Source organism: Pseudorca crassidens, chromosome 13 (genome assembly GCF_039906515.1).
Source record: "Pseudorca crassidens isolate mPseCra1 chromosome 13, mPseCra1.hap1, whole genome shotgun sequence".
NCBI classification, from domain to species: domain Eukaryota; kingdom Metazoa; phylum Chordata; class Mammalia; order Artiodactyla; family Delphinidae; genus Pseudorca; species Pseudorca crassidens.
Genome location: NC_090308.1, coordinates 8,656,554 through 8,669,055, shown reverse-complemented (window position 1 = coordinate 8,669,055; position 12,502 = coordinate 8,656,554). Strand labels below are relative to the sequence as shown.

At 57.3% G+C, this 12,502-nt stretch overlaps 2 protein-coding genes across 10 annotated transcripts in view; one reads left to right on the top strand and one right to left on the bottom strand.

The window, feature by feature from the left end:
- The window catches only part of SYTL3 (synaptotagmin like 3), an 84,050-nt gene extending 78,906 nt beyond the window's left edge, over window positions 1-5,144 (top strand). For 4 of the 9 annotated variants that reach the window (XM_067701638.1, XM_067701643.1, XM_067701637.1 and 1 more), the window contains 4 exons: window positions 1,712-1,817; window positions 2,725-2,842; window positions 3,798-4,003; window positions 4,758-5,144. In XM_067701638.1, coding sequence (XP_067557739.1) covers window positions 1,712-1,817; window positions 2,725-2,842; window positions 3,798-4,003; window positions 4,758-4,867 — 540 coding nt within the window. In that variant the 3' untranslated portion in view covers window positions 4,868-5,144. The other 5 variants (XM_067701640.1, XM_067701639.1, XM_067701641.1 and 2 more) reach the window with 4 other exon arrangements.
- A 705-nt stretch (window positions 5,145-5,849) lies between these two features.
- Window positions 5,850-12,502, bottom strand: part of EZR (ezrin) — a 49,213-nt gene continuing 42,560 nt past the window's right edge. The window contains 6 exon segments of the mRNA XM_067701634.1: window positions 5,850-6,756; window positions 6,857-7,108; window positions 8,379-8,471; window positions 8,757-8,917; window positions 9,556-9,686; window positions 10,059-10,222. Coding sequence (XP_067557735.1) covers window positions 6,592-6,756; window positions 6,857-7,108; window positions 8,379-8,471; window positions 8,757-8,917; window positions 9,556-9,686; window positions 10,059-10,222 — 966 coding nt within the window. The 3' untranslated portion in view covers window positions 5,850-6,591.

Sequence of the window (12,502 nt, the reverse complement as noted above, 5' to 3'; positions counted from 1 at the left end):
CGCTTCCCAGCATTCAGGGTCACTTACTGCCAGCGGGGGAGGCCTTGACCTTCTTGGGCCAAAGTCTACACCTGGGGCCGGCAGGCTGCCCTGCTGGTGGGACCCGCCTCAGACTGCGCGCTCTCGTGTGTTGTATCTTCACTCCCAACCAAGCAGCGTTCCCCAAACAGTAACGGGTGAGAATGACTGGACCCAGTGACCTCAGGAAGGCAGGGCCAGGGGTTCCGTGTCGGATAGGCTGGGAGAGCAGAGCTGGCTGGTGGCCACGCAGGTGAGAGGGAGAGGCAGGGGGGAAAGGGTAGCGCTTCTTGGGGCGGCTGCTTTGTGCATTTCTGTGCCAAGGTCCAAGATGTGAGATTGTGAAGGGGGAGAAGATGTGGGCTCTGCCACCTCCTAAGAAATGGCAGCAGGGTGTGCAGTCCCACCAGCGAAAGCCTGGCAGCGAGGCTGAGTCTTTACGAGGGTCCCCCGTACCATCTTACCTCTGTTTTCCTCTCCCAAGCCAGGCAGGCTCTGATTCACAATGCCCCTCCTGAGAAGCGTCTCCGGTTTCTACAGGGTTAAGCCCGGGGCCTCCTGTCTCTTTTCTTGGTGGGGTCTGTGAGCCCGCACACACACCCTCCACGCACACACCCTCCGGTGCCCTGCGCTTCCTCTTCTCAGAACCCGAGCCCGTCTTCAGAACTCCACTTGGGAACATCCACTTGGATATTCTTTCTGCAGTCTAAGTTCTGCCCAAGACGGTCCTTAAATCCCACCTCCTCCATGAAGGCTTTCCTGATTTTCCCTGCCAGATGTGGTCTCCCCTGCATCCGAGGGGCCCTTCCCACCTTCTCCCCACAGGACCCCTTACTCGGGTCGAGGCAGGCTGCCACCAAGGCTGGTCACCTTTGGATAAGCAGGCGAGGAACAGAAATCACCAGACTGAAAGGTGTCCCTCCTAATCCCAGCTAATAGGGAGTGACAGCCCACGCTGGATCGGGGCGGAGGGCCCACTCACGGGCCTGCCCCTTCGGTCCTGACAGGAGGGAACCATGGGGATGCTGAGGGGGAAGCCTGCTCCTCCCTGCCGGTGGGACCGGACAAATCTAGACATGTCCCAGCGTCACCCCACTGGGTGAAATGTTGATGGGGTCATGGTCACCCTCTCCAAGCCCTTCCTTTGCTCACTTTCTGGCAGAAATCCCTCGCGACCGGAGAAGCCACCTGGGTCCTCAGTGTGGGTTCTGGGGTGGGCGGGGCCGACTCAGCAGCCGGGGGAGCCCCTCGCCAGGGGCACCGAGCCCCGGACCCCGCGGTTTCCCGTGCCTGCCGCAGTCCCTGGCACGGACGGGTAGCTCGAACCTTTACTAACCTGGGTGGAATCGATGTGGGCTTGTTTTACTTGTTCAGCTCCGGGTTGTGCCCAGGCTTCCTTAAGTGGCCTTAAGGCCCATGGGGACGTGCCAGGGCCTCGGGGCCCCTCTGCTTCCTCGGCTCATCTGCCTCTGGTGGGCTGCGTCTGCCGGGGTGGCAGAGCTGGGGCTGGTGAGGGTAGGAGTGAAACGTCCCCAAACGGAAGGAAGCCCAGCCCTGCCACAGGTGTGCCCACACCACCGGGGCTCCCAGAGGCTTGGCAGGGGGAGGTTGGAAGGGGATGCTCATGGACAGAGCTGAGGCAGTGAGAGAAGCCCAGGAGATTCTGGCTCTGGGGAATCCTCTCTTCCCACAGGCAGAGAAAGATGAAGACAGCGTCCCCAAGAATAACGGAGAACTTGTGGTCCGGGCCAAACTGGTCTTCCCTGCAGGGCCCGGAAAGCTCCAGGAGGCTCAAGAAGGTGGGTGGCCTCCAGCCCCACAAACGTTTGTCTGTCACTGTCCTCAGAGCCTGGGCAGTTTCCCAGCGTTTCCTCCCATCGCCCCCGAACCCACGAGCTCCAATAACTCCCACCCAACCCGCGAAGCCCAGCCCGGGAGGCGGGTTCTCTGGAAGCCTCGGCTCGGAAGGGAAAGGAACGACCAAAGCCAGGCCGTGGTGCCTGCTTTACGGGCTCCTAGGACACCTGCCCTGAGGCTTTCCTCCCAGGGGGCCGGCTTGCCTGGCCTGCCTGGGCCAACAGTCCCGCTGGGGCCCCCCTCGCAGACTGACCACCTGCGTGACGGCCGGGAGTTGGTCCCCAACTCCAGGTTCAGGCGCCTGCAAGGCTCTGAGTGACCGGCTCCCTGCTCCTGGGCCACGTGAGCAGCGGCTGCATGGCAGGATCAGGGTCCTCAAGGAGCTTCAGGAGACGTCACCGACTCATAACGTGGGGCACGTGGAAAAGACGAGGGTGGAGAGTGAAGACGGGAGGGGGGCAGTTCTACGAAGTGACTCGTGACTTCCTGTCTGCACAAAGAGGGGGTTCTGCTGCCGGGCTCACAGGGCCCCAGCAGGCCAGCAGCACACCCCGCCGTGGTCCACGGGAGCCCCCATCAGCAGAGGTCTCTTCCCCAACCTGCTGGCCACAGCTGGCTCGCACCCCTGCTGCCGCCTCTCCTTGGCCCCTCGTTACTCTCGGCAGCTTCTGGTTCCCTGGATTTTAAGTCCTTCCCTGCTTGCCGCCATGCTGCCCGTGCAGTGGTGCATGTGCTCCTCTGCCCGCGAGCTCTCGGGATCTGAGGGCTGCAGCCCACCCTCTGGTTAAGCTGCCAGTCTGGGTTGGTGCCACTGCAGGCCGCAGAAGTAGCGCTGACGGTGAAAGCCAGCTTTCCTTCCAGGGACGGGAGACGAGCCATCACGTAACGGTCAGCTCTGTTTGGTAGTGCTGCGAGCCCAGAATCTACCTGTGCGCTCAGATGGTACCTTAAACTCATTTGTTAAGGGGTAAGTATTACATTTAATCAAATATGATTTATTGATGATGTATCACACATATGGCATAGTCTCTGTAAGGGAACACCAAAACGTATCAGCCGTTTTAAACTTACTTTAGCTTGCCTGTGAAAATCTGACATAATGCGTGTTAAAGACGCGTTTCCAAGAATTCATGGGACTTGGGAGTGCTGAGGCTGGCTTTGGAATACCACATTGTAAACTAAACCCAAATCTTGTCAGTCCTTGTGACATCAGTAACTCAGCCCTAGGGACTGAGTGGGGAGCAAGCGGAAAGCAGTGTGGTCGCTAAGTATTTCTTTAGCTTAACATCTCCTCTTGGATCAACAGTAAGACGGATGACTGCGCGCTTCATTCTTACTCACTTCGGGTGTAATGGTGTCTCCAAAAGTAAAGCAAACGGCATTAATAAGTATATAGAATTGCTAAATCCCCAGGCGGTGACATAATGGAAAGATGGTGGCTTACCTCATCCACACAGAACTGAGTGCATCTCCTAAGCCTTCCTTCCACTTATCTGTACGGCCTTGAGCAAGTGACTTAGCCCTTCTGCATTTATTTTCCTGAGAGCAGGGTTAAAGGAGATAACGTGTGTGCAGAGTCCTGGTCCCTGGGTAGCAGGTCTGACGAGCCTCGCTGTGGCCTGGTGGTCGTCACACCAAGGAGGCGGATTAAGGCAAGGGCCACGTGGCCTCGAAGCCCGAAGTCCCCTTAACAGAGTACTCGGGACAGAATTCAGCTCTAAGGGGAATTTGGAACATCCTAGTGTGAGAGGTCACGTAGCCAATCTCAAATTTCCTTCTTGTTCCTTGCTCACAATTTTTGTTCTGCAGTGGGTTTAGCGCTTCTCTGAGCACTTAGGCTCACTGATGAGCAGGTGCCAACAGAGAGAGGGGGCCGTGTGGTGGGCGGAGCTTACAGGGTTTGAATCTATTTCCTCGTGCAGCTGTCTCACTCTGCCAGACCAGCAGAGGTTGAGACTGAAGTCCCCCGTCCTGAAGAAGCAAGCCTGTCCCCAGTGGAAGTACGCCTTCGTTTTCAAAGGGGTCACCCCTTCTCAGCTGAGGCAGTCCACCCTGGAATTAACCGTCTGGGACCAGGCCACCTTCGGTGTGAGCGACCGCTTGCTGGGAGGCGCCAGGCTTGGTTCCAGTGAGTCTGAGATATTTCTAAGGCCCAAGCTGCATCGGTGATCCTTAGTCACTGTCCTACCTCCATGGCTACCATGAAAAGAAAAAGTGTTCCCATGATGGCAGGTGACTTGACTGGCTGTGAAACTGCCTGACCCATCATAAATGGAAATTACTTAGTTCTAGCTTTTACTTTACAACTGAGCGGTAATACAGCAAAGCATTTCAACGATTTAAATGAGATTTAGCTCTGCTAAAGAAACAAAAATTCAAGGTCTCAAAATGGGCTGGGTACAGTATTTGCTTTTGTTTTTGGCCGTCCATCATAAAAGGATTATTTTCTTAGAATATCTTCTTAACCCAAACAACTGGCAATTCAGAAAGTATTTCATTAATAGAGGGACTAGAGGGTGACACTTTTCAGTGTCGCTCAGCAGAAGTGCTGCTGGCTTTTTGTGGGGGTGGGGGGGCAGCAGGGCCCCCCAAACACTGTCACAACCAAAACACCCGCACACATTCCCAGAGCCTCCGAGACCACTGAAGAGAAACGAGACTCGCTGTTAAATTACAATTTGTTTAAAAAGGAAGACTGTCCAAAGAACACCCTTTCCTCTAAGGAACTCCTCTCCTTACTGTGGCGGGGCACATTTTAATATGGTCTTAAGTTCTGGTGAAAAGTTACTGTATACTTTGCTGCTGGTCCTTTTTAAAACTGCGGAAGGACGGCGAGTGTCCCCTGGCCGCCATCACTAATCTGTCCCTTCGCTCACACACAGGGGAAGAGCCAGCGGGCGGTACAGACTCGTGCTCACAATCAAAGCTCCAGTGGCAGAAAGTGCTCTCCAGCCCCAACCTGTGGACAGACATGACCCTCACCCTGCACTGACCGGAGGCTCCGGGCGCAGCGGGGTTTCAGGTGCCGGGGCCTGATGGTCGGCTGCGGGGCTGGGCGTGCGGGTACGGGGGTGGAGGGTGGCGAAGGGCCCTGGGGAGTGTGAGCTCTCCCCGTCTACAGCCGTCCTGCCGCTGAGACGTTCTTCCACATTCCCGTGTGTATCTAGTCGGCACCATCATCGATGCTACATTAGTTAGGTCTCAGGTTGGTTACCTGTGCTTTGAGAGATGTGGAAAATGACCCGATTTCAATAAATGTTCAACAGTTACCCTGGTCTCCCTGTGCTTATCAAATAGCAAAAATTATGACCTTGTTATGTGCGTTTCAAAGGGAAAAGAAGGACGTGGTGGGTAGTCAATTCCTACCATTCTGCCGTGGAAAACCGTTTCTGGAGGAGGTCAGCCGTCCCCACGGGGTGCTGAGGGATGCCCGTTTCCGGTGGGTCAGTGCTAAGGTCACCCGAGGGCTGCCCAGCCCCACACAGCGCGGCTGCCAGGCTGCGCGGGCGCTGAGTCCGAGAAGGGCTGCTCCAGCAGCACCTGCCCAGAGACACCTGCCGCCGCATCCCGCAGGCCTTTGGGTTCATCCTCACAGGACACCTGAAAGGAAAAGGACCGAGCAGAGCGTGGAAAGGCAGGACGCGAGTGAGCAGAAGTGGCACCGACGGACACCTGCGGCCTTTTCAAGGACGTGGTCGAGAAGGGAAGGAGGTCGGAACAGGTTGTGCTTGTGGAGGGACCGAGATGCTGACCGGGTCAGAAGGGCCCTCAGGGCTGGAGTCTGAATTATCAGAACAGCCTGCGAGTCATTTTCCAAACAAGCAGCTCTGATAGAAAATTCAAATTGCGTTTAGTCGATTACATGCACAAGGAACGCTTAGAAGTAAAAAGCCATTTTCCCCAGATGAGATTACAACAGTTAATCAGCTTCACTGCTGCCCTCAGGTCACATCAGATTAAGTGCTATGGTTACGTGGTTTTTAATATGTAATTTTTATTATTCTGTAAAAGGTAACAAAATATACAGAATGAAACTTTCCCTTTTTTAAACTAATGTTACAAACCCATCTCATCACTTACATATAAATACTGTACTCTACAGCTGATTATTTAGGTGTATAAGTCCAACAATGTAGCCCTCTAGCTGTTAAGCATAAAGAAAGAAAAAAAATTATCCTGAGTGATCGAATGATCACAGGATTTCATCAACTGAACTGAAGGCCTGGAGGAAGGAAATCGTGTGTGCAAGTGTGGGTGAGAGAGTACTTCAGACTTTTCAAAAATTTCATCCTTCAAAAACCAAATATACAAAGATGCATCCGTCATAGAAATCAACAAGAAATCAATTTCAGCTAATTTCAAATAGAAAAAAGTATGGCACAGAATAAGCCACGATGTGGCTTTTATCACACATGCCAGCACGGAGTTAGTTATTCAGACAGTACAGGCATCTTAACTGATTCAGCCCTGCTCCAAGCATAAAACAGGAAGTGATTCAATGATAATAAAAATAAAAATCAGGCCTGTTTGGCACTATGATACAGTTGGGAAAAATAAACTCCCAGCCCTAGAACATTCCCACTGAAATAACTACTCTCTTTTTAAAGGGCCTGGAGGACGACGAGGGCCGTAGGTCTCGAGAACGATCAATACAAGTACACGTTAGGAGTCGGCCAGCGGCCCTCTCACTCCGCCGAGCCCGGGCGGCAGCGCCCTTCACATGGCCTCGAACTCGTCGATGCGCTGCTTGGTGTTGCCCTGGCGGATCTGACGCAGCGTCTTGTACTTGTCCCGGCCTTGCCTCATGTTCTCGTTGTGGATGATGTCATTGTGGGTCCGCTTGTTCTCGTCTCTGGCCTGGGACAGCTCGCTGGTCAGAGTCTGCAACGCGAAGCAGCCTCGGTCAGCTCGCGGCCCCACACAGAGCGCCCCCCCCCCCCCGCCCCGCGGGGAAAGCGGGCCCGGCCCGCATCCCGCTCACCCTCAGCTGCCGCTGCACGCGCTCGTTCTTCTCGGCCTCGGTAATGCGCTTCTCCTCGTTGCGGTCGTCCAGGATGCCCTCACTGGACAGCTCGGCGCTGTAGCCTGTGTACTCTGTGCCCTCCTCCTGCGGGTTCTCCTGGACATGGTAGTTAACGGGCTCGTACACTGGGGGCGGAGGCGGCGGGGGCGCGGTCATCACCAGGTGCAGCTCCTCCTTGGTCTTTACCAGGTCATCCTGGGCTTCTTTGGCCTTTGAAAGCAGATTAATGGACAGCTGAGAACCTTTCACGGGGAACCTCGTGTTTGGACCATTTTCTTAAGAGCCGCCTTTGCTCTACAAGAAGGCCACCGTCCGTGCTAAGAGAAGAAGGATTCCGCTCCCTCCCCCCACTCCCTTCTCCTGGGGGCTGGAGATGCGCCTGGCCTGAAGCAGCACAGAGCCGAGGCGCCAGGAATGTGGCTGAGCAGGTGGCCGTGGTCTGTGCAGCCTCTTCCAGGTCTGCGGACCCGGATCCCCTGAGCAGGTATCAACTGTGCCCACGGCACCAAGAGAAACTGTCACACCAGGTCTTGACATTTTTCTAAGTACTGTAACTTCTTTATGTCTGTAGTCCTTGTATATGTTCACTGCTTTTGAAAAAACTGTCAAAGAAGCAAACCCTCCAACCACTGAGGAGCACTCCAGCATGCTGGTGTTTGGTTTGTTCTTCCCCTGCGCGGCGCTGCTATCAAGCCCCTCCCGGCCTGCCAGCCCCCAGCTCAAGCCCTTCTTACCTGCCACCCAGTAGTCCTTCCAGGAACTCCTGGGGGTCCGCACACTCAACCCCGCCCACCTCGTCACCATCCTGACCCCGAGACGCGCTTAGCTTGTACCCGTTCTGTAACCAGTTCCTCATTTAATACTTTATAAGGAGCACTTTCTCCGAAAACCTAAGGACTGAAGTGTTCTGCACACAGCTAGAGTAGGGGGATGGGGGGTCAGGGGGGAAGACCCATGAGGGGGAGGTGCCGGCCATCCCCAGAAGGGACCACCGCGGAGGGGGAAGCGTTGGAAAGAGCTGGGGGAGGGGAGAGGAGCCCCACGGCCTGGCCATGGTCTACACTCTGAACCCGACCCACAGCACGGTCCCGGTATGCAAGGGGGCTCCCAGATGGAGACAGGCGCCCCTGACGCCAGAACCAACGCGGTTCTCACTATGACAGCGAAAACTGACTAAACCCCTGGGGGTCCTTACGAGTCGGGTATTGCTCGTCCCGACCTGCAAGGAAACCGAGCCTCAGAGGCGAGGCCGCCGGCCCGGCAGAGCCTGGAGACCCCCAGGATCCAGGTCTTCCCACGTGTGGACCGGCGCTGGGAGCGGCAGGAGGGCTCCGCGCAGGGACCACGGCCGCGGCTGGGGACACCCGCGTAATCCCACACAAAGCTAGTTCCTGATGGGGGCAGCCAGAGCACGGTGAGCAAGTGGCTCTCGTTCCCCTGCTGCCCACCCCCCCCCCCCCGCGTCCTCGCCAGCACTCACCCGGAGCTGCCACTCCTCCACCTCGTCCTCCTTGCGCCGCCGCGCCTCCTCCAGGAGGGCGATCTTGGCGGTGTGCTCGGCGAGTTCCGTGGCCTGGGAAAGGGGCCGGAGCCAAGGTGATTTCCGGGACGCGCTCGGCAGGTGCCACTCGCGAACGGAGGGCCACGTGTTCTGGTACATGGCCGCGTCCCCGTCCAGCGGTTTCCACCCGCCGCCCGAGGGCCAACCACCGCAGGGCCCCCTCCCCACGGGCCACCCTACACCCTCAGGCAGGTCACCTTACAGCCCCAATACCAATTATTATAAGGCGGGTGTCACTTTTTCAATCCCCAGAGGCGGCCTCTCTGTAACTGAGCACCGTGTGGCCGCGCCCCCTACCAGCTGCTCCTGGCTCTTGATCTGATCCGCCGCCTGCCTCTCCAGCTCGTCCTTGGCGTGCAGCGCGGCCAGGCGCTCGGCCTCCAGGCGCTCGGCCTCCTCCTGCGCCCGCTTCCTCTCCTCCTCCAGCTTCAGGGCTCGCTGGATCTGGTCCGAGAGCTCTAGACACAGCGCAGAACCAGAGCTGCTCAAGGCTCCTGCCAGGGACCCTGCAGTCTTGCCCCGAATTCCCACCCAGAGGGGACCGGATGGGACACGAGCGTGAACACACCAACGCCGCAAAGCGGTGGGCCGAGTTCCACGGTGCCGGGACCTCTTCTCCCCGGGACACTGAAGGGAACGCTCACGGTGGTGAAACTGCCCTCCCCCGGCCAGGCCCTGGCCGCACCCTCGTTGCGCTGCTCTCCCCAGAAACTCAGCATCTGCACCGCTCGCCTGGGTTTCAGCTTATAGCGGGGGAGATGCAGCGCAGCTCCGGAGACCGCAGGCCAAGCATTCTATCTCACGGAACCTTAACATCCTCATCAGAAACGGGGGATAATTCAGCCTTGCCCTCACAGGCCTGGGGGCAATTCAAAGGATTACTGTGCATAAAGCATTCGGCACAGAACCCACACAGGTGTTAATAAAATACAGAATTATTTTCTACAACCGTTTTATTACGTCTCTTCTGCAAGTCTCTACTTCGGGTGTGTGCTTAACTGGGATGTGTGTCCTTGGGACGGGGTTCCCTCCTGGTTGGCCTGTGCCGACCGTCGGCCCTGCCGTCCCAGCCCCCCGGGGCAGAGGCCCCGCCCACCTTTCTCCGCCTTCCTGGTCTTCTCCGCGTAGTCCTGGAGCCTGAGCATCAGCTCTTCCTTCTCACGCATCATCTGCTCTTTCTCTCTCTCCACGATTTCTCTCCTTTTCTTCTCGGATTCCAACTGCTGCCTGTTTCCGGGAGGGGAATCGGTGGTGGCACGGGGCTCAGACTCCGCACAGCGGCCTGGTCATCCCAGCCCAGGCACATGAGGGGCAGCTGCGTCTTGGTTACCAGCCGTCCCCAGCGTCCAGTCCAGGCCCCGGGCCCGTCCGTCCAGCAGAGGACACTGGTGACAGCACTGACCCCAGGTGCCCTGACTGCTCTCCACCTCGGGCTCGGGCTCTGCCCACAGCGAGACAGCTCCGAGGGCTGAGCCGCGGCCCTGCAGACTGTGATCCGCCGGCCCTTCTGCGGGGAGCAGCGCAAACACGGCTGCCCGTCCCCGTGCCCGGGAGAACACGCCCCGACCGGCCCTCCTGCCACCGCCCGCCCCTGCTCACCGCTCCAGCTGCTTCTGCTGCTTCTCCTCCCGGGCCTGGGCCTTCATCTGCTGCACCTCAATGGTGTCGGGCTTCCTGCGGCGCATGTACAGCTCGTGGTTCCCCATGCACAGCTGCAGGATCCGCTTGTTAATTCGCAGGCGGGGGGCATAGAACACGAAGTCCTGCAGAAGAGAACAGGGCAGACTGCGACAAGGGGAACGCCTTCCTTTGGCTTTCTTGTTCCAAACCCGACTTCACCCACTTCTGGATACCTCTTCGAAAAGGACAAACGTAGCAGAGAGTACGGGCCAGAAAGGGGGTTCAAGGTAAAGCCACTGACCCCGAATGACAGACAGATGTTCCTGGTGCCGCGGGGCGCACGCTCTGCAGGACAAGCAAAGGGGGTGTGCGTGCTGAACCTCACGGCTGGACCACAAAGCTGCTCTGGACCCAGCCCCCCCGGCCTTCAGGCTAACATCCTCGTCTGGCCTCTCCAGCCCCACAGCCCTGTCTGTCCCCGGTTCCTGCCCGCACAGCACAGCCTCTCCTACTTCACTGAGCTTCCGTCTCCTCCGTCTCAGCCTTTCGCCTCCCATGCTGCTACCAGCGCACCGCTAGGGTCACCGGCGGAACTTTGATGCCAGCCCGTCAGCTCCAGGACCAGGTGCAAACGCCCTGGGCTGGCGCACGTGAAGGCCTTCCGGCCCTGACCCACCCCTTGTTCACCTAAACTGCACTCTTTCACACCGTGAGCACATCCGCACACAGTCCCTCCTACTTGGCATGTCATGTCCAATCCCACACACCCGAGGCCACGGCACTTCCACGAGATCTCTCCTCCTCCACGGCTGTCACTTCTGTGCCCCCCGCACCTGATGGAGAGGTCAGCTGTGGCGTTGCTGGTGCCTTGCCCCGCTGGCTTGTTCCGCTCTCTCTCCCCCAACAGATGGTCAGCTCCCTGGAGAGCTGGGCCACGTTCATTCATCTCTGCGTTCCCAGGACCAGACCAATGTGCCCAGGGAACAACTCTCTGCCGGTGACTGACAGTTCCCGCGGCACTGTCGCGTCTGACCCCGTGATACTGGGCGAGTCACTCCGCCACTCTGAGCCTCAGCATCTTCAGCTACAATTAACTGTCTTGTGAGGATTAGCTCAGAAAATGTTCACAAGGACTTAGAAAGGCGTCTGGCACAATGAAAGCTGCCTCAGACTTCGGGCTGTCTTACAAAACCGCTACTGGAAAGCCGCTTTTTTTTTTTTTTTTTTTGCCGTACGCGGGCCTCTCACTGCTGTGGCCTCTCCTGCTGCGGGGCACAGGCTCCGGACGCGCAGGCTCAGCGGCCACGGCTCATGGGCCAGGGAAGCCCTGGAAAGCCTTCTTAAAAACAAGAACAAAATCACAGCATCCAAGAGCTTCATGATTTGTGACCACACGAGTCCGGGACACGGATGACACAGGGTCTTGTTTCCTAGCTCCTGATTACCCCTGTAATTAACAGAGGCGACAGAGGAGCAGTATAGTTTAGAAACTCTTGCTAAAAGCTACTGGAGGGCTTCCCCGGTGGCGCAGTGGTTGAGAGTCCGCCTGCCGATGCAGGGGACGCGGGTTCGTGCCCTGGTCCGGGAAGATCCCACATGCCGCGGAGCCCCTGGGCCCGTGAGCCATGGCTGCTGAGCCTGCGCGTCCGGAGCCTGTGCTCTGCAACGGGAGAGGCCACAACAGTGAGAGGCCCGCGTACGGCCAAAAAATATATATATATTGGAAAAGGGGCATCTGCTTCCTCTTCCCGCTTTCTCTTCTGAGGCACAGGGCCCTGAGCACCCAGATGCCGACCACTGCAACAGGGAGAGGGTGGCTGCGGCCAAGAGGCGGTGCCGCGTGTCCCAGAGCGACTTCCAAAACCTACAGGAGCACGCCGCGCGAGCTGAGCAACAGGCCCAGGAAGGGCCTGCTTAGTGCCTCAGTCTGGTACACCTGTCCAAAAATGCTAGGGAGGCAGTAATGTCGAGCCTGAGAGCCCACGGACCTCCTGGGTGGAGGGGGGCTCTCCTTGGGGTTTCACACACTTGTTATTAAGTCATCGGGTTTCCCAAGGAGGTGTCTGCGGAGCTGGGAGAAGCGGGTATTTTTATTACCCACCTGTCTCCTATTACACAAAGAGAAAATAATCTCTCGTTACGGCTGCACAGCCATGCTACCCAAATGGGTCTTGACTGTGGTTCCTAAGTATTTGTAAAGAAACTCTAATTAGCACGAACTCCTCTTCAGAAAAATATCAAGGGTCAGAACTGCAGGTGACACTCCCCACAGCGTCCGGTCGCCCGAAGACAGGGCCTGTGAACACCAGACAGCGAGAGCATCGATGGCTTCGCGGGAGGTGGAGGAGCCCTCGCGTGCCGCCTTGAAGGAGGCCAGTTCCTGACTTCAAGTTAAAAACAAAAACTAGAAGCTTTTACTTAGA